The sequence below is a fragment of the Xyrauchen texanus genome, chromosome 20 (assembly GCF_025860055.1).
Source record: "Xyrauchen texanus isolate HMW12.3.18 chromosome 20, RBS_HiC_50CHRs, whole genome shotgun sequence".
Classification (NCBI taxonomy): Eukaryota; Metazoa; Chordata; class Actinopteri; order Cypriniformes; family Catostomidae; genus Xyrauchen; species Xyrauchen texanus.
This window is the reverse complement of record NC_068295.1, coordinates 21,539,411-21,557,322: the sequence shown is the minus strand read 5'-3', so window position 1 is coordinate 21,557,322 and position 17,912 is coordinate 21,539,411. Positions and strand designations below refer to the sequence as shown.

The window sequence follows — 17,912 nt, the reverse complement described above, 5'->3', positions numbered from 1 at the left end:
AGAACATTCACAGTGAGCCTGTAAAGTGCAGAATGCTGCTGAACTAAAACAACAACAACTAACTAAAATGAAAGTACAATCAGCCCATACAGAGAACTATGGAGTATGGATATAAATACATTTCTATACTGTCTGAATTCTGTTTTCATGTTGGTTAAGAGTCCATTAAAAATGCATCCTCAAAATACAGGGTTGCTTCAACACTGCAAAATGTGATTTTAACTGAATGCAGACACAGATAAAGAAGTCATTTTATGATGAACAAATTATACATTAAATGTATATATTTAAATGATATATTAAATTATAAGTCAACATAACCTCAATCCAATGACGATAAATTCATGTATTTTAAATAATGAACATTACTTCCTCTCGTAGAGTGTCATAATTTCATGAGTGACTTCACAAACGCTGTGATTTAGCAACCAGGGATTCATATTTGGTCCAGCTCCAGTCTTGAACCTGTGTGGAAGAGAGGGAAACATTTTCTGAATTTTGTGATAAACCTTAAACAACAACCTAAAAGCAAACTGTTTCTGTTTAACAACTACATGCATAAAGCAATAACCATTATGCTTTCCGATTTCTCCTCAGTTGTTTCTTGCAGTAAACCTGTAAGCTGGCTCAAGTAGCGCTGGTTCTCCTCGAGTAAATGGTTGACTGATTCACTGAAAATAAAAGAACATTGGTTTTGAACAGTGCTGTAAAAATGTATGTTCTCATGTAGAACATACACAATGACCAACTTTTCAGATGTAATGTATTTGAATTTGTTTTAATATCAACAATGAAGTCTTCAATTCGCTGAGGTTTGAAACGCAGAAGCCCATGTCATCATAACAACATTAGAGATCGATCAGCAACTACAACCGTTTCACTTTATTTTGTCATAAGATCACTGTTTTTCTCGAAACTATGCTTTTTACTGTTCTAACAATAAATCATTTCCATTGAACATGGACTGGATCTGCTGAACACATAATAGGTTAAAAGTTTAAAGGGAGCCATTGAAAGATAAATAGAAGATAAAAAGATAATAAAGTTACAAAACATAAATATGATGAAATTTGTTTATTTTGTACTTCTAAAACATTTTTGAACTTCTGTTTTTGCAGTTCAAAACAACAGGACTCACATTTTACATGTATGTATTGTATATGCTGGGCAATTCCACGGAAATTTTTTTTTTTAAATGCAGCATTTTTAAATTGTTACCATGCAAAGCCATCATACCGAAGTATCAGAAGTCAAAGTCTGCTGGTTTCAAAGTGTTTTGGATGGTTTCCCTCATCATGTAGCCTATACAGTGAGGAAAATAAGTATTTGAACACCCTGCTATTTTGCAAGTTCTCCCACTTAGAAATCATGGAGGGGTCTGAAATTGTCATCGTAGGTGCATGTCCACTGTGAGAGACATAATCTAAAAAAAGAAATCCAGAAATCACAATGTATGATTTTTTAACTATTTATTTGTATGAAACAGCTGCAAATAAGTATTTGAACACCTGAGAAAATCAATGTTAATATTTGGTACAGTAGCCTTTGTTTGCAATTACAGAGGTCAAACGTTTCCTGTAGTTTTTCACCAGGTTTGCACACACTGCAGGAGGGATTTTGGCCCACTCCTCCACACAGATCACACTCTAGATCAGTCAGGTTTCTGGGCTGTCGCTGAGAAACACTGAGTTTGAGCTCCCTCCAAAGATTCTCTATTGGGTTTAGGTCTGGAGACTGGCTAGGCCACGAAAGAACCTTGATATGCTTATTACAGAGCCACTCCTTGGTTATCCTGGCTGTGTGCTTCGGGTCATTGTCATGTTGGAAGACCCAGCCTCGACCCATCTTCAATGCTCTAACTGAGGGAAGGAGGTTGTTCCCCAAAATCTCGCAATACATGGCCCCGGTCATCCTCTCCTTAATACAGTGCAGTCGCCCTGTCCCATGTGCAGAAAAACACCCCCAAAGCATGATGCTACCACCCCCATGCTTCACAGTAGGGATGGTGTTCTTGGGATGGTACTCATCATTCTTCTTCCTCCAAACACGGTTATTGGAATTATGAACAAAAAGTTCTATTTTGGTCTCATCTGACCACATGACTTTCTCCCATGACTCCTCTGGATCATCCAGATGGTCATTGGCAAACTTAAGACGGGCCTTGACATGTGCTGGTTTAAGCAGGGGAACCTTCCGTGCCATGCGTGATTTCAAACCATGACGTCTTAGTGTATTACCAACAGTAACCTTGGAAACGGTGGTCCCAGCTCTTTTCAGATCATTGACCAGCTCCTCCCGTGTAGTTCTGGGCTGATTTCTCACCTTTCTTAGGATCATTGAGACCCCACGAGGTGAGATCTTGCATGGAGCCCCAGTCCGAGGGAGATTGACAGTCATGTTTAGCTTCTTCCATTTTCTAATGATTGCTCCAACAGTGGACCTTTTTTCACCAAGCTGCTTGGCAATTTCCCGTAGCCCTTTCCAGCCTTGTGGAGGTGTACAATTTTGTCTCTAGTGTCTTTGGACAGCTCTTTGGTCTTGGCCATGTTAGTAATTGGATTCTTACTGATTGTATGGGGTGGACAGGTGTCTTTATGCAGCTAACGACCTCAAACAGGTGTATCTAATTTAGGATAATAAATGGAGTGGAGTTGGACATTTTAAAGGCAGACTAACAGGTCTTTGAGGGTCAGAATTCTAGCTGATAGACAGGTGTTCAAATACTTATTTGCAGCTGTATCATACAAATAAATTGTTTAAAAATCATACATTGTGATTTCTGGATTTTTTTTTTAGATTATGTCTCTCACAGTGGACATGCACCTACGATGACAATTTCAGACCCCTCCATGATTTCCAAGTGGGAGAACTTGCAAAATAGCAGGGTGTTCAAATACTTATTTTCCTCACTGTAGGTTGTGCTGGGTAGTAACGGATATAAACGGATGTAATATGGATGACTTAATCGGATGACAAAAATCAAGCACTTGTAAATTGATTCAATAACATTTTGAAATAATCATAATTGGATTACGGTTATTTTTTTATACATTACATGATTACATATTAACAAGGCAACACAGTAAATTGTGAATAATTTATTGATAATTTTCGTATCAATATCATCATATTCTTACCCCTATGAACATTTTGAGCATGTGCTCCTTTTACGTTACAAAAGTAATATATACACCTCAGCTAAGGAAAAGTGATGGACTATTACTTAGTAGTAAGGTTTAAAAGTTAGTGTGTCAGTGTTTTGAGCTGTTAGTTTTGACCTAGCAATGTCACTTCTGTTATTAGGGATGTGCCAGAAGCCAAATACCTTATACAGACAGGCACGAATAATGACTTCAAAATGAATAACAAATTCACATAAATAATAGAAATACTTAGACTGCTCATCCAACGAGCACAGGCATAAAGCGATATTTTAAATAAACATTTCGAAAATTACAAAGCAATCGTGAGCCTGTGAAGCCAATATTACTACAGTGTAAACATTATGAATAAGAATGCGCATGGTAATTTTAAGTTCAGATCAATAGCACTGTCATTGCTGTTAGAGTTAATATTTATATAATTCGTGGAATGTTTAATGCACTTTTTAAAAATGTCATAAAGAGCTCTTTTTTTGAGGCTATTTTTGTTAGCAATAAAGAAAGGATATATTTTCTTCATTTTAGTACTTTTAAGTTAAAATAATATTCCTACTCAAATGCATGTGACATAAAATAAAATGTTGAAAGTAATCCAAAATTAATCAGATTAGATTACCCAAATGTAATCTATTAGATTACTTTGCCTCTGACATGTAATTTTTAATCAGTATCCGATTACAATTTCACGTACATGATTTCATTGCCAGTACTGCCTATAGGTAAGTGCCACTTTCACACCGATCATGTCCGTTTATGTCATTTTGTCCACATTAATGTGTAAAACGAGAAAGAATAAACATGTAATATTACATGTTCTTAGGAGTGCCAAACCTCTTGATTTTGTGCTTTTATTATTTCTGGATTGTGCATATGAATGAATAGTCTTTACAAAGTGTATTACTAATTCATTATAAATAAACCATCTGTTTTTCATATCGGCATTTTAATGCTAAAAACCGATATGCCGATGGCTTTTAATTTAGTCAATAATTGGCCGAATTTCAGCAGCTGATACATCGGTGCATCCCTATCACTCATTGTATGAATATTTACCCCTCGTGTGGCACTTGCAGTGACATGGGTAGGCGAGAGGAACACTGAGCTTGAGACTGGTTCCATGTTGACAGAGAGGAGGGCATCTCCCCACTCTGGCTCACAGGGCTTCGTGTGACGTTTTGTGCCTAGAGATGAACGCATATCATTGTTTATTTCTACAGTACCATATTATACACGCATTAAACCATAACTGTGGAAAATTTGTAATTATATGAGTCAATTAATGTGCATTTTTGTCCCAGAGAATTTCAAAACATGTGACTCACACAGGCGATCTTCAGTAAGTGCCAGAACTCTCTCTGTCTCTTGATCTGCATCTGCATGACAGTGCTGTCTGCCTCCTTTATACTCTCCAGTGTCTTCTCAATTTTAGGGAACAGGTCAATAATCTTCTGCTTACTCAAAATAATTTTACTGCAAATAACAAACATAACAGCAATGGAATATTTCATCCATAACAGGAAATGCTAGAATATAATTACTCTTCTCACCTATTGGATAGTATATTGTTATATGGATCATCACAATCAAATAAACTGAATAATATTAAAGCTGACTTTTACGATATTAAAATTCTCTCATACCCCAGGCTAATATGCAGTCAGCTATGAATAAGCAACTTGTAGGTTGCTTTCACCTAAAAGTGTAATGATGTGGTGCTATTAAAACATTCCTCTGTTTGTTTGAGCACCACATTCAGCCAGACACTGCAATACTGGCTCAACGAATGGTGCGAGTTTGTGACAAGCTATCTGTCTGTACAACCAATGGAAGATGGGAGATGTGAAAACAGCAACTGCTTTGAAATTCTGTTTAGTGGCACAGAAACTACACACTTCATCTTTAAAAGCTGTTTACCTGAGGTGTGCGTATAGATCCCTCAACACCCTATCTTGATTCTGGACAGTCTGTACAATGACCTTCACCATGTCAGAGCTGTCACTGTAGCCATGCTGGGGGTCTGGCACTAGGAGAGACAAAGAACATCCTCTTAACAATAAACGTTTACCCACTTAACTCCTTTATATAACTGAGAAGTTCTACACAAGTCTGTTCATTAAGAGACAGAAGACCTTCCATTACTTCCATTCACCACTGTGAACACTTATGAGCTCATAGTAGTAGGAATCATACTTACTTTTGCATTTAACCTTCATCTGTCTGTAGAGTTCAATTGCTCTCTCCTGCCTGTGAGAAGACATGGTTTGATCACAACAGTAAAGACGACTGAGACACTTCACTTGCATAATCGCAAGAATTTACTCACAGTTGCTCCATAACATCTCCTTGACGACGAGCATAAGGACTTCTCTGGAGCTCAACAATTTCTGAGTGCAAAGCCATAATTTCCTCATCTAGGTGACCAATCTCTGCCACCTTCAAAAATACAAAAACAAACTTTCAATTTGTGTTGCTTAAACAATGCCATCTCTATGGTGACATGAAGACTGCTTAGATAGGGCCTTAAGTAGGGGTGGGTAAAAATATAGATTTTCCGATGCATTAAGATCTTCATTTGAACAATCTTAACACTGATTTTTAAATCCCAAGATTGATCTTTTACTCTATGCGCAACACTCCACTACAATGAGAGGAAATCACTCACATTTGCAACCAAATTTCACGCTATGCGAATAAAATTATAATATTGCAACTGGCAAATGTTTACATTTCACTCACCAGTAATTGTCTAGTATTCAGCAGTGAGATCCTTTAACTGCGTGTTGAGAGTAAAAGTTGTTCCGTGTAATGTGTGTCAAAGAAGAGACCCAAGCAACCCATTTGTCATTGAATAATGTCTCTTTAAATGCCCTTTCTGTTCTCTACAGTCAGTTGTTGATCAAAAACAACAAAAAATAAACATTTATTTCTAATCATGCATGGCACAGATAAGATAAAGCCATACAAGTCTGGTCTTGATATCATTTGTTCACCTACATTTGCTCATGTAATGTAAATACTTGTAAATAGTACAAGTTATGCAATTAAACAATAAACGTAACAAAAAAAATCTATTTTTTTTTATTTTTTTATTGAATACATGGATTTGTAAAAAAAAAAAAAAAAATGAATACAATTAGTAAAATTTATATTTTCATAATGAACCTAGTTAAAAGGTCCCCTGTATAATTAACAGCATTAGCTGGGAGAGAACATCTTTCATAGGTAAGCAAAAGGGACATTATAACAGAAATATACCCATATGAATCGGTATCTAATCAGAATTGACTCGAGAGCTTGTGAATCGGATCGGAAAATCTGCATAAATACCCAGCCCTAGCCTAAAGTAAATGTTTTCTTTAAGGTTTCAAAACTATTGGGTATCATTCATCTACAGCACCTGTGCAAATGCAGCAGCTTTCTCTTCATTGTCCTGCCAAGCCTTCAGCATCTTTTCAGAGGCTTCAAAAAGGAAAAGGTCATTTTAGACTACTGTCACTAAAACTGCTGTAATGCATATTCATTTTGAGTATATAAAGACTTACATATGCCATACTGCATCTGATCACTGTATTTCTCCAAATCATAATGGATGCTGCTCTTAAAAAAATCAAGTTTAGCTTTCAACTGCTGGGAAAAGGAAAACATCATGTTCTTGTATCTTGTAAGATTGGTGTTGTAGCGGAGAAGGCTCAACCTAAAAAAAACACACACCAAAACAACATTGAATAAACATCCACAGCACAAGACATTCATATTTCTGAGCATAATAATATAACCTACATGGCTGCACGTTGGCCCTGGAAAAGGCGGCTGTAGTCCTCTCTGAGGCCACATATGTAGCTAACTGCCTCACCCCAAACCTTTTTGAGGGCACTCAACGGAAGCTGAGTTTTGGTTTCCCGCACTGCAACAGAGAAATAAGGTCACAGTAATACCCAGGGTGGAGACTTTGATGATGTTCCTCGGGAATTTGAAAACAAATACCGAAAAACTCTACACCTCTTGGTCACCTTCAGCAAGCATATTTGAATGAACAAACTACCCATGCAAGTGACAAATAAATCAACAAAACATACCAATAAAGTTCACACTCTCAGGGAGAGTTCTAGCCGTGAGAGGTCCAGAGTACTTGGTCAAGCTCTTGTCAAACAGATATACAATGTAGCTGTCCCATCCTCTCTGATGATCATGTGTTTAAAATAAATAAATATAGCAGCAGTGTATCATGAATATAAATCAAAAATTATACTTTTGGAGAAAGAGAACAATTCAAGAGGACACAAATGTACTTACTACTCCATCGAGTACACATTGTGCAGCAGGCTTCCTGGGATCTAACATAACTCCTGTTTCCTGCAGAAGTTCTTGACTCAAAAGTTCGATTTTGGTCTCGGCCTCAATACTCTGCTGCAGGGAATGGAACCCTTCATCTTGCTTAAGCAGAAATGAGTGAACCTGGGTCGTAGTCATGTTCAAGATGTGCACAACCTATAAAATAAAGCATGTGTCAATTTGGTGCTCAAATGGCTTTCATGACAAAAAAATCAAGAGGACCACTACGCAAACTTATCGCCCCACCGAGAGTGAGAACCACATTACAGTGACCACAAGGAGGTTAACCCAATGTGACTCTACCCACCCTAGCAACCAGGCCAATTGGTTGCTTAGGAAACCTGACAGGTCACTCAGCACGCCCTGGATTCAAACTCGTTGTGTGGGAGTCAGCGTCTTTACTTGAACTACCAGATAGATAAAAATGCAATAATGCTATGTCAAACCTTCATGTACAGTATTTGATCAAGAAGAGAGAAGCACTGGGGCTGTTTTGTGTCTGGATTCATTCCTCCTCCCCTCTGTACTGGGTCCCACTTCAGCATGAGCTGTAGCAGCCCCTCCAAAGGCTCCAGTAGTGTCCTACAGTGCAAACACAACTAGTCATTTAGAGATCCAGCATTGAAATCTCAATTAAAAGCAAGGTCTTTTATTCTCCATTTATGCTAAAATGCTTCTGATACCTGCTCAGATTGTTGGGGTATGGAAGGTGGGTGGAAAATCGAACCTCTCCATTCATATCTTCCACAGCCATTATGTCCTTAGGACCTTTGTTTCGCACTTTGCTTGTCCTAAAACAAAGCAAATATGTCTTTATGGAAAATGCATTATTTGAAACAAGTTTAATCAATATACAGGTTATCAGGAAATGTACCACTGCACAGGCTGGAGGTTGTGAAGAAATGGCCGAAATCCACAGCAGCACTCAAAGATCATGGTGCCGAAGCTCCAATAGTCGACAGTGACAGTGTATGACTTGCCTTCAAATAGCTCGGGAGCCTGAAACAAACACCACCAATCTAATGACATGATCTATTATAAAATACAATACTATGCTATGTTTTGTGAGATTATAAAAGCAATTAGGAAAACACTAGTTCTCTTACGAGAGGTTCTCTTGTATTGCGTAAGCTAGCTTACGCTATGGGAAAGATTCATCTTTTCTGAGATATTGAAGCCAAAAAATTATCCTTAATTTTGTATCCATTGTCAACGCAGTGCGGCAGCTGCAGACCTTGAGCGGGCTAGCTAGCGAGCTCATTGGTTGCTCTGCGGCAACTGCTGCAGCCTATAGACGAGCTTGGGCGAACTCGCATCTAATGAGAGGCGTCCGCGCTCACTGCATCAAAGCCCGCCAAAAGGGCGTGACTAGAGTGCATATAAGCGTAGTTCAGTAGGCTGGAACCCCGATTTTCATCTCTTCAGCGAAGCTCTTCGCATCTCTGAACTGGAAGCCGCGATCGCCGCTCGAGGGGCATCTAGCAAGCGTGGACAGCGCCGAAGAAGCCGGCCATCTTCGCCACCTTCAGCCATCCTGCGAGCTACGCCATCCGGCGACGTATCCTTTTTTAGAGCAAGCTAAGTTCCTCAGCGAACTTCACAAAAGAGTATCGAGCGTCTTTTTAAAGATGCCTCGCACTTCCTGCGGCTCATGCCGCGCTCCTCTCAGCGCCGGAGACCGACACATCATCTGCGCTCTCTGCCTGGGACTGGGGCATGCAGAGCTCGCCCTCGCTGACGGCGGATGTGACCTCTACGAGGAGCTTCCGATGTCGACCCTGCGGGCTCGACTCGAAATATGCAAAACCGGAGCTGCCACGCCGCCTTCTGTTTCGCCGCGCCGGAAGAAGCGCCGCTCCCAAAGGCTGCCGGAACCGGTTTTAGAAGCGACTGTCTCGCCGGAGCCCCTCCCTCGAGCATCGCGTTCACCCTCCCCGCCTCGGACGCCGCGAGTTGCCGCCAGCGGCACGACTGCTGCCACCTCGAGAGCGAGGCGGAGGACAAAGGCTGCTGTTCCATCATGGCTTCGGACAGCGAGGAGTGGTCACAAGCCTCCTCAACGGCCCAGGAATCCAGCAGGACCCGCGCCGAGTCGAGGGGAACTGATACGCCTCCTCACACAGGCCGTCGACCGCCTGGGCTCGAGTGGTCACCGCCCCTGAGCAGGCTCCCAACAGACTCGACGGCTGTTTTCTTCAAAGCCGTCACCGCTGGCGCCATGCCCGGCCGCTCCCTTCCTGCCGAACTCCACGCCGAGCTCTCTAAATCTTGGAACGCGCTCTCTCGGCCAGGACTCGATCCCACGTCTCCACCGCCTCGCTTCAGTGGACGGCGCCGCCAGAAGGGCTACTCTTCCATCCCCCCGGTCGAGGATTCGGTAGCAGCACACCTTTGCCCGCCCTCCGCGAGATGGCGGTCTAAACCAGTGCTCCCGTCTAAGGCCTGCATAACTACTTCCGCCTATGTTGGCCGCGCTTATTCCGCCGCCGGCCAAGCCGCATCTGTTCTGCATTCCATGGCCGTCTTGCAGATCCTCCAAGCGGACCTTCTTCGGGAGTGGGATGAGAGAGGCAGGCACCCAGAGGCTGTTACAGATCTAAGGAGCGTGACGGACCTCGCCCTCAGCGCCACCAAAGCTGCAGCCCAAGCTATAGGGAAGTGCATGGCCTCGCTGACTGTAACCGAGAGACACCTGTAGCTAACGCTAGCCGACATGGGAGAAACTGAGCTCCACGTTCCTCAACGCCGCTCTCTCCGGTTCCGCGGTAAGTGGCATTGTTGACCGCTTTTGAAGTCCAGAAAGCCACCCAAGCCATGAATCTCTTCCTGCCTCGCCCGCTAGCTCCTCTGCAGGCCGCCCACGTAACCAGCCTCCTGCATGAGCATCTTCATAGCGCCCAGCTCAACAAAGCCAGACTTCCCAGCGCCGACAGGGCGGCCGCCCCAGATCAGCGCTCAGACAGCCGCCGTAGACCACCGCCTCCGCGGGCCTCGGCCTAAGATTGCGCTGAAACCTGAACAACCGAAGTCCTCCTAGCTTTGTTGAACAAACGACGGCTCAGTCCCGCCGGCCGGACCACCGTCAAAGCTTCGCCCCTGTCAGTCCCCTTCTCTCAGGCTACTGCAGTGGTGAATTTAGCAGCCAACAAGCCGGTGACACTGCCCGCTTGCCTGCACTCAAACGCCGTTTTCACGGCGACCCAAATAAATCTTGTAAAGAGCAAACATGTCTTATGTGTAGAAAGTGTGCCCACAACCCTGTGTTCGCCCCTACACACAAGCATAACACATCCCGTGCCCCTATCAGAGCACACTCTCATAAAGCGGTTATGAACCGCTCGAGCGTCAGAGTCAATGAAGGCGCCCACAAATGCCCATTCTCTGGCCGCTCTGTCACACGACCAGCCCTATGTGTAGAAAACGTGCCCACAATCCAGTGTTCACTTCTGCACACAAGCACTGCATGTCTCGTGTCCCCACCAGAGCACGCTCACATAAAGCGGTTACGAACCGCTCGAGCGCTAGAGTCAATAAATGCGCCCACAAATACGTACGCGCGCCCATTCTCTGCCTGCTCTGTTACACAGCCAGCAAACATTCCTCTATGTGTAAGTCCCGTGCCCATGACTATGCTTGCGCATCACGTAACAGATGTGACTCTTTCCCCATTCATTCCAATCGGGAAGTCACTCACAAAACAGCCTGTTCATGCTGTCTGCGAGCAATCATGCATAAACACACTAAACGCGCTCACACATTTTGTTCAGCGCTCTGTGTGCGGCAATCAGAGCAAATTGGCCATTCACCCTCTAGCGTTACGCTTCAAAGCGTGGGAAGCTATTCCAGGGATATCCAAGTGGGTGTTAAGCACAATACAACAGGGCTATTTGCTACAGTTCGATCGCCGCCCTCCTCGCTTCAGAGCTGGCTCGAAACCACTGTGAACACGGAAGCAGCTTGCATGCTTCGTTCAGAAATAGCAAGCCTTCTGTGCAAAAGGGCCATAGAGAAAGTGCCACCCTCTCTGAGCGAAGTCGGGCTTTACAGCCGTTATTTTCTTGTTCCCAAGAAAGACGGCGGCCTCAGACCCATATTAGATCTCAGGGTTTTGAACAAGGTGCTTGCAAAAGACCGTTCAAAATGCTTACAATCAGGAAACTCCTCGCGCATGTGCACCAGAGGGATGGTTTATTTCTCTCGATCTGAAAGATGCATACTTTCAGATTCAGATAAATCCCGTCACAGGCCATTCTTGAGATTCAGCCGACGGCCAGGTTTATCAATACACCGTCCTTCCGTTCGGCCTGTCCTTAGCACCCGTACTTTCACGAAGTGCATGGATCGCGGCTTCGCACCCCTGCGGAGTCAGGGTTTGCGAATTCTGAACTATTTGGACGACTGGCTGATTATGGCTCAGTCACATATGGAGCTTCTGTCTCACAGAGCAGTTCTCCTCAGCCATCTGAACAGTTTGGGTCTTGCAGTCAATTGGACCAAGAGCTCACTACAGCCCAGTCAGACAATTTCCTTCCTTGGGATAGAACTAGACTCCGTGGCAATGACGGCTCGCTTATCTACACATAGCGTGTTCAGCGACTAGCCGCATCTTTTCAGATGAACAGCCTCACGCCTCTGAAGAAATTCCAGAGAGTGCTAGGTTACATGGCCTCAGCCGCAGCAGCACTTCAGCTGGGTTTACTGCACATGCGCCCGCTTCAGCATTGGCTAAGCACCCGCGCGTCTCACCGGGCTTGGGCCACAGGCCGCCAGCCCATCAAGGTGACTCAGACCTGTATTTCAGCTCTGCAGCCTTGGACAGTGGCCGAGTGGTATCAGCGAGGAGTGACAATGGGAGCTGTATCTCGCTGAAAAGTCATCTCGACAGACGCGTCCAACACGGGTTGGGGCGCGGTCTGCGAGGGCTCTCCGGTTTTCAGCCTATGGTCAATTCAGGAAAAGCTCCTTCACATAAATTGTCTGGAAATGATAGCGGTCGAGTACGCCGCTGGCGCTTTCTCCGGTCATTCAGGGTCACCAAGTCCTGGTCCGTTCGGACAACAGATCTGTGGTATCCTACCTAAACCGTCAGGGCGGTGTCAGATCCAGGAACCTTTTCCATCTGACGGAACACATACTGAGTTGGTCCCAGTGCCACCTGCGCTCGCTGAGGGCGACACACGTGCCAGGCCACCTGAACGACGGCCCGGACAGACTGTCCAGAGACAATATTCCCCCAGGGGAATGGTCCCTGCACGCTCAAACAGTCCAGACGTTATGGCACCTATTCGGCAGAGCAGAGATAGACCTCTTTAGCGTCAGAAGAGAACTCTCACTGCCCGATATTTTTCTCGAGCGAGGACGCGCTGGCCCAGGACTGGCCCAGGCGCCCGCTTACGCCTCCCCGTCTCGCTATTGCCACAGGTAATGCAGAGGATCAGGAAGCAGCGTCACTCGGTGCTCCTCATAGCCCGCGTTGGGAGAATCAGACATGGTTCCCGGAGCTTACGCAGCTGTCACTGACAGCACCATGGCCCATCCCAGTGAGAGCAGATCTCCTCTCTCAAGCTCGCGGCACAATCTGGCATCCCCACCCAGAGCTGGGCTGCATGCGTGGGTGATCAACGACTACCCGTCGCTCTGCCAGAAGGAGTAATAAATACCATTATACACGCTAGAGCCCCTTCCACAAGAAGACTCTATGCGTCAAAATGGTCTGTGTTCTCAAAATGGTGCACCGACAGAGACCTGGACCCGCGGACATGTGGGGTGTCGTCGCTGCTCGTATTTCTACAAGAGCTGCTGGATAAGGGCAGATCCCCATCCACGCTCAAAGTGTATGTGGCAGCCGTTGCGGCGTTCAGCTGAACCCCTGCACGGCCAGTCATGGGGAAAAAGCGAGCTGGTCATCCGGCTTCCTTAGGGGAGCTAGAAGGATGAACCCCGCGCCTCCATCGGTTCCTATCTGGGATCTTTCTATAGTTCTCGAAACTATGAAAGCCCCCCCTTTCGAACCACTTCAATCCGTGGATTTGAAATACCTTTCACTCAAAACCGTTTTTCTGACTGCCGTCATCAGTCAAACGTGTGGGAGATCTTCACGCGCTGTCTGTCAGCGCTGCGTGTCTTGAGTTTGGACCAAGTGACTCCAAGGTCATTTTAAAACCTAGACACGGCTATGTTCCCAAGGTGATCGGTACTCCTTTCAGAGCACAGGTCATTTCCCTATCGGCGCTACCAGCATCCGATAGCGAGCAGCGCCAATCTCCTTTGCCCAGTCAGAGCACTGAGATTGTATACCGCGGCTCCGCCGCTTTCAGGCGCTCTGAGCAGCTTTTCGTTTCATTCGAGGGCGCACAAAGGTCTCGCCGCCTCGAAACAGACACTATCTAGATGGATAGTGGACGTTATTGCTGCTGCATACGCGTCAAAAGACCTGCCATGCCCGTTGGGCATTAGGGCTCACTCCACTAGAGGCATGGCATCCTCGTGGGCATGGTCCGGCGGGATTCCCATTCACGACATATGTGTGGCAGCGGGATGGACTTCCCCCTCCACATTTGTCAGATTTTACAATATGGAAGTGCCCGCTCTGCAGGCAAAACTACTAGCGGTTTAATACGCTACAGCTCCCCTGGTGAGCTGCACTGATGGGACACATTCCACACAGACCGACACCGCCGCTCTGTCGTTCCCTTCCCACTATGTGCTTATATATTACACAAACACTGACCCGCATTCTTGCCGGCCAAATCTTATTTCCCCACTCATAAGGGCTCCCGGGTTCCCCTTAATTCCCTGGGGCTCATACAGTGGATGCTTGGCACGCACGGCGTTGACAATGGGTTCCCGTAAGCGTAAGCTAGCTACGCATATCGAGAGAACCTCTCGTGAAGAGAACGTATCAGTTACCTAACGTAACCTCGGTTCTCTCTAGATGAGGGAACGAGTATTGCGTAAGCCGGCCGTGCTTCGCGCCACGGCGACTTTTCAGCTTCAGTCAATGAAAACCAGGGTTCCAGCCTACGAACTACGCTTATATGCACTCTAGTCATGCCCTTTTGGCGGGCTTTGATGCAGTGAGCTGCGGACGCCTCTCATTGGATGCGAGTTCGCCCAAGCTCGTCTATAGGCTGCAGCAGTTGCCGCAGAGCAACCAATGAGCTCGCTAGCTAGCCCGCTCAAGGTCTGCAGCTGCTGCACTGCGTTGACAATGGATACAAAATTAAGGATAATTTTTTGGCTTCAATATCTCAGAAAAGATGAATCTTTCCCGTAGCGTAAGCTAGCTTACGCAATACTCGTTCACTCATCTAGAGAGAACCGAGGTTACGTTAGGTAACCGATACGTTTTCATTGACCCTGTTTACATGCATTTAATAAAATCGCTTATTCCAGGGTTTCTGCAGAAAGGGTTGTGAAAATGCCTTCTTATGCCGCTTAAAGGAATGAGAAAGCAGTTTAACACACCTAGGTTTTTGCTGGACAGCACGGCTTATGTGGCCATGTAGACACATAAGTGCCGTTCTTATAGATATATGGAAGAGTATGCATGTGTTATGTGCTCAGATGCACTGTGGGAATCCCATAGTATAACTTAAGAGGGAATCATTTAAATTTACAATAACGGGACGATTGCCATGATAAAGTGAGTAGTATTTGGCTATTATGATCGCAACATGACCATTAGGGTGTGCCCAGCTCCACATATAATAAAACAACTTTTTCTAGAAGACTGATATGACTGGGATTTTCATCTCATGTCAGTGTATATATATATATATATATATATTTATTTAAATAAATATAATTCAAATATATTAATGTCTTTATGTGTAAAACTTTTTTAACTAGCAAGCATTTTCTGAGTGCACTGATGAATGCAAAGAAATACCAGATACTGTAAAGTCCCCACAAATGAAGTGCATAAGCTCCCCTGTTCCAGGTCTTTGGCATAGCCAAGGTCTATTATTTTGTGGACAAGCTGCAGAGGCATCAAAACAAGAGCTCTGGTTAGGAAAAAAGGTTTATCTATGTAACAAGAAATATCTGACAGTTGAATAGCAAATACCTTTCCACTGATATCTTGCAACACAATATTCTCTGGCTTCAGATCTCTGTGAATTATCTTATTCTCATGGAGGTATTGGATTCCAGAACCTGTAAATGTGCGAGTTTACTTGCCAATCACCCAAAAGACAGATGATAAAAATATATTTATAAAAAAAGATAATTACAGTTTGGAAAAATGACACTTTACCAACATCATTGAGTAAAGCCAACACCTCACTCTCTTTCAATCCACAGCAATTTTCAGGTTTACTTAGCAACTACAAAAAGGAATTCAAAGAACAGAAGTGAGATAATGTAGCTAGTATAAATACCAACAGAAAAATATATGAGGGCACATGCAATTTAATGCAAGACAAAGGCAGAAGGGCCACACCTTTCGCAGGTCTCCCTTAGAACAGTATTCCATGGCTAAAAGTGGTAAATCATTCAAGGCAATGTGCAACATCTCCTCAGGCACATCCTTTGCTGTCACCACATTAAGGTGCTTTAGCCTGAAAAAAATTAGGATCATCAGATGATTCTTTGCCTTGGACAAATCATCAATAAAATAACAACTCAAATGGCAAAAATTCCATTGCGATTAATGTACATGCCTTTTCATAATCTGGATCTCTCGACTCCATCTGTCTTTGTTTTTTGCATTGAGTTCAAGTCGGCAGAGCTTCACAGCTGTTTTTTCAGAGGTTTCCTGCAAGAAATTAAAGGACTTCTCAGAACAGCATAAAATAGAGACGGTTTGTCCCTTAACGCAATAGTCTGCTGTTCATTGCAGACTGGGTACCTAAACAACAATACGAAACAGCAATGTAAACAATATATAGCACGTCAACGGTTATAGTTAGATGTAAGTAACATCAAAGAGCATCACCTGATTCTGATACAGGTAGACATGGCCAAATCCTCCTGTTCCCAGCCTCTCCTTCATTAGCCAAGAACCGCACACCTGATTTTGTCGAAAAGGAGGCTTCTCCATCTAAACAAAGCACACATAACAAAATCACTGGCTAACTCCAACACTGACAGCTACATTATTTCTGTCTGATCAGCATGTAGGCCAAACGGAGAAACGGATTATCGGTTTCTTTAATGTTACATTGACATAGGCATGGTTGATTATGATTAATATGTAAAAACGCCAATCTATGACATGGTAGTGACATTGCAATTGTGACACAATTACAGTAGCAGGTAAGCTAAATTAGAGTGTCAGCTGGTAGTGACTTACCTTGTGTCAATCCGTGTTTCTAACTAGCTTGAACAGACCACATCTGGTATGGAAATATGAGAAACGTGTTAAAAGAACGTATTAATACATAGGGAATAACAAAGCTATCCATTTCATTCGCAAAAGTGCCATCAGGTCGGTTGTCAGATGTGCTAACTGGCTAACTAGCCGCACGTAAACAAATCGATGTAGGATGTTAGTCTACAATCTTACGAGCATCCTACAAATGTCAGCTTTCCATAACACCTGTCACAATAAAAAGAGGACTAGGCGGTACTTGAAAAACAAATCAACTTAATCGTAAAAGGATTACAGTGTAGAGTAGCGCTGACTGGCGCACTTGTGTGAAAACTGTGACGGCGGCCACGCCAATCAGCTGCTACTCCAGTCAGAAGCGAAACAATATTTGCGCATGCGCGGCCCCTGGAATTTCATTTCTGATCAAGAATCGGTCAGTAGGTGCTAAATTTACATAATTAATGTCAAAAGAGAGTCCATAGAGCTAATATCTAGTTAGAGTGTGGACAGCGAGCACCTTCAGAAAATGTAACCTGTTGTTTTAAATGTAAGGGGCCGTTCAGACTGAAAAGCTGTTTAAATTGTTGTTTTAACGGTCGTTTTAGGCTTTAAAGCTTTACATTGGATATCATTTTACACATAAAAGTTTAGTAATCTTTTTTATCACACTAATATCATCTTAACACGCTTTACTTTCGAAAGAGTGAGTATTTTAACGTTTACGGTTTGGCCCCATTTACTTCCATTGTGAATGCCTCACTGTAGCCTACGACGGTCTTTTTTAGCAGAGATGTGGGTTTAAGTTCTCAGTAAAAGCGCGTGACAAATTTGTGCCACACGAGGTCGCAATCTCACCTCAAGTTCAGAAAATATAACACAGAGCCAGTTTATGTCAGATTACATCTATTTTGTTACTTGATAGTTTCAAACATTGTTTTGAACGTTACTCCTGATGACCATAAAATGCGGTTATTATTGTGAAAAGAAAAAAAAAATAATAATAACTTTTCTCACCAGACACTTTAAAATTTATTTCACTGGTAAAATGTTGCATTTGGTCTGAAGTATTTTATTTGATGGCTCCAAATGTAGGAAATAGGCTATAC

The 17,912-nt window shown here is 43.7% G+C and overlaps 1 protein-coding gene across 1 annotated transcript in view; it reads right to left on the bottom strand.

The window, feature by feature from the left end:
* Nucleotides 1-17,169, bottom strand: part of LOC127660935 (inhibitor of nuclear factor kappa-B kinase subunit alpha-like) — a 17,795-nt gene extending 626 nt beyond the window's left edge. The window contains exons 1-22 of the mRNA XM_052151428.1: nucleotides 16,789-17,169; nucleotides 16,432-16,536; nucleotides 16,157-16,251; nucleotides 15,937-16,054; nucleotides 15,751-15,820; nucleotides 15,562-15,650; nucleotides 15,385-15,474; nucleotides 8,368-8,492; nucleotides 8,177-8,284; nucleotides 7,940-8,075; nucleotides 7,455-7,649; nucleotides 7,238-7,340; nucleotides 6,942-7,065; nucleotides 6,704-6,855; nucleotides 6,559-6,620; nucleotides 5,485-5,594; nucleotides 5,356-5,405; nucleotides 5,076-5,184; nucleotides 4,484-4,631; nucleotides 4,215-4,342; nucleotides 572-671; nucleotides 1-465 (exon numbers count right to left, since the gene is read on the bottom strand). The exon at nucleotides 1-465 is cut by the window's left edge and continues 626 nt beyond it. Coding sequence (XP_052007388.1) covers nucleotides 406-465; nucleotides 572-671; nucleotides 4,215-4,342; nucleotides 4,484-4,631; nucleotides 5,076-5,184; nucleotides 5,356-5,405; nucleotides 5,485-5,594; nucleotides 6,559-6,620; nucleotides 6,704-6,855; nucleotides 6,942-7,065; nucleotides 7,238-7,340; nucleotides 7,455-7,649; nucleotides 7,940-8,075; nucleotides 8,177-8,284; nucleotides 8,368-8,492; nucleotides 15,385-15,474; nucleotides 15,562-15,650; nucleotides 15,751-15,820; nucleotides 15,937-16,054; nucleotides 16,157-16,251; nucleotides 16,432-16,536 — 2,277 coding nt within the window. The 5' untranslated portion in view covers nucleotides 16,789-17,169 and the 3' untranslated portion in view covers nucleotides 1-405. The remainder of the gene's footprint in view (nucleotides 466-571; nucleotides 672-4,214; nucleotides 4,343-4,483; nucleotides 4,632-5,075; nucleotides 5,185-5,355; nucleotides 5,406-5,484; nucleotides 5,595-6,558; nucleotides 6,621-6,703; nucleotides 6,856-6,941; nucleotides 7,066-7,237; nucleotides 7,341-7,454; nucleotides 7,650-7,939; nucleotides 8,076-8,176; nucleotides 8,285-8,367; nucleotides 8,493-15,384; nucleotides 15,475-15,561; nucleotides 15,651-15,750; nucleotides 15,821-15,936; nucleotides 16,055-16,156; nucleotides 16,252-16,431; nucleotides 16,537-16,788) is intronic.
* Nucleotides 17,170-17,912: the final 743 nt, after the last annotated feature.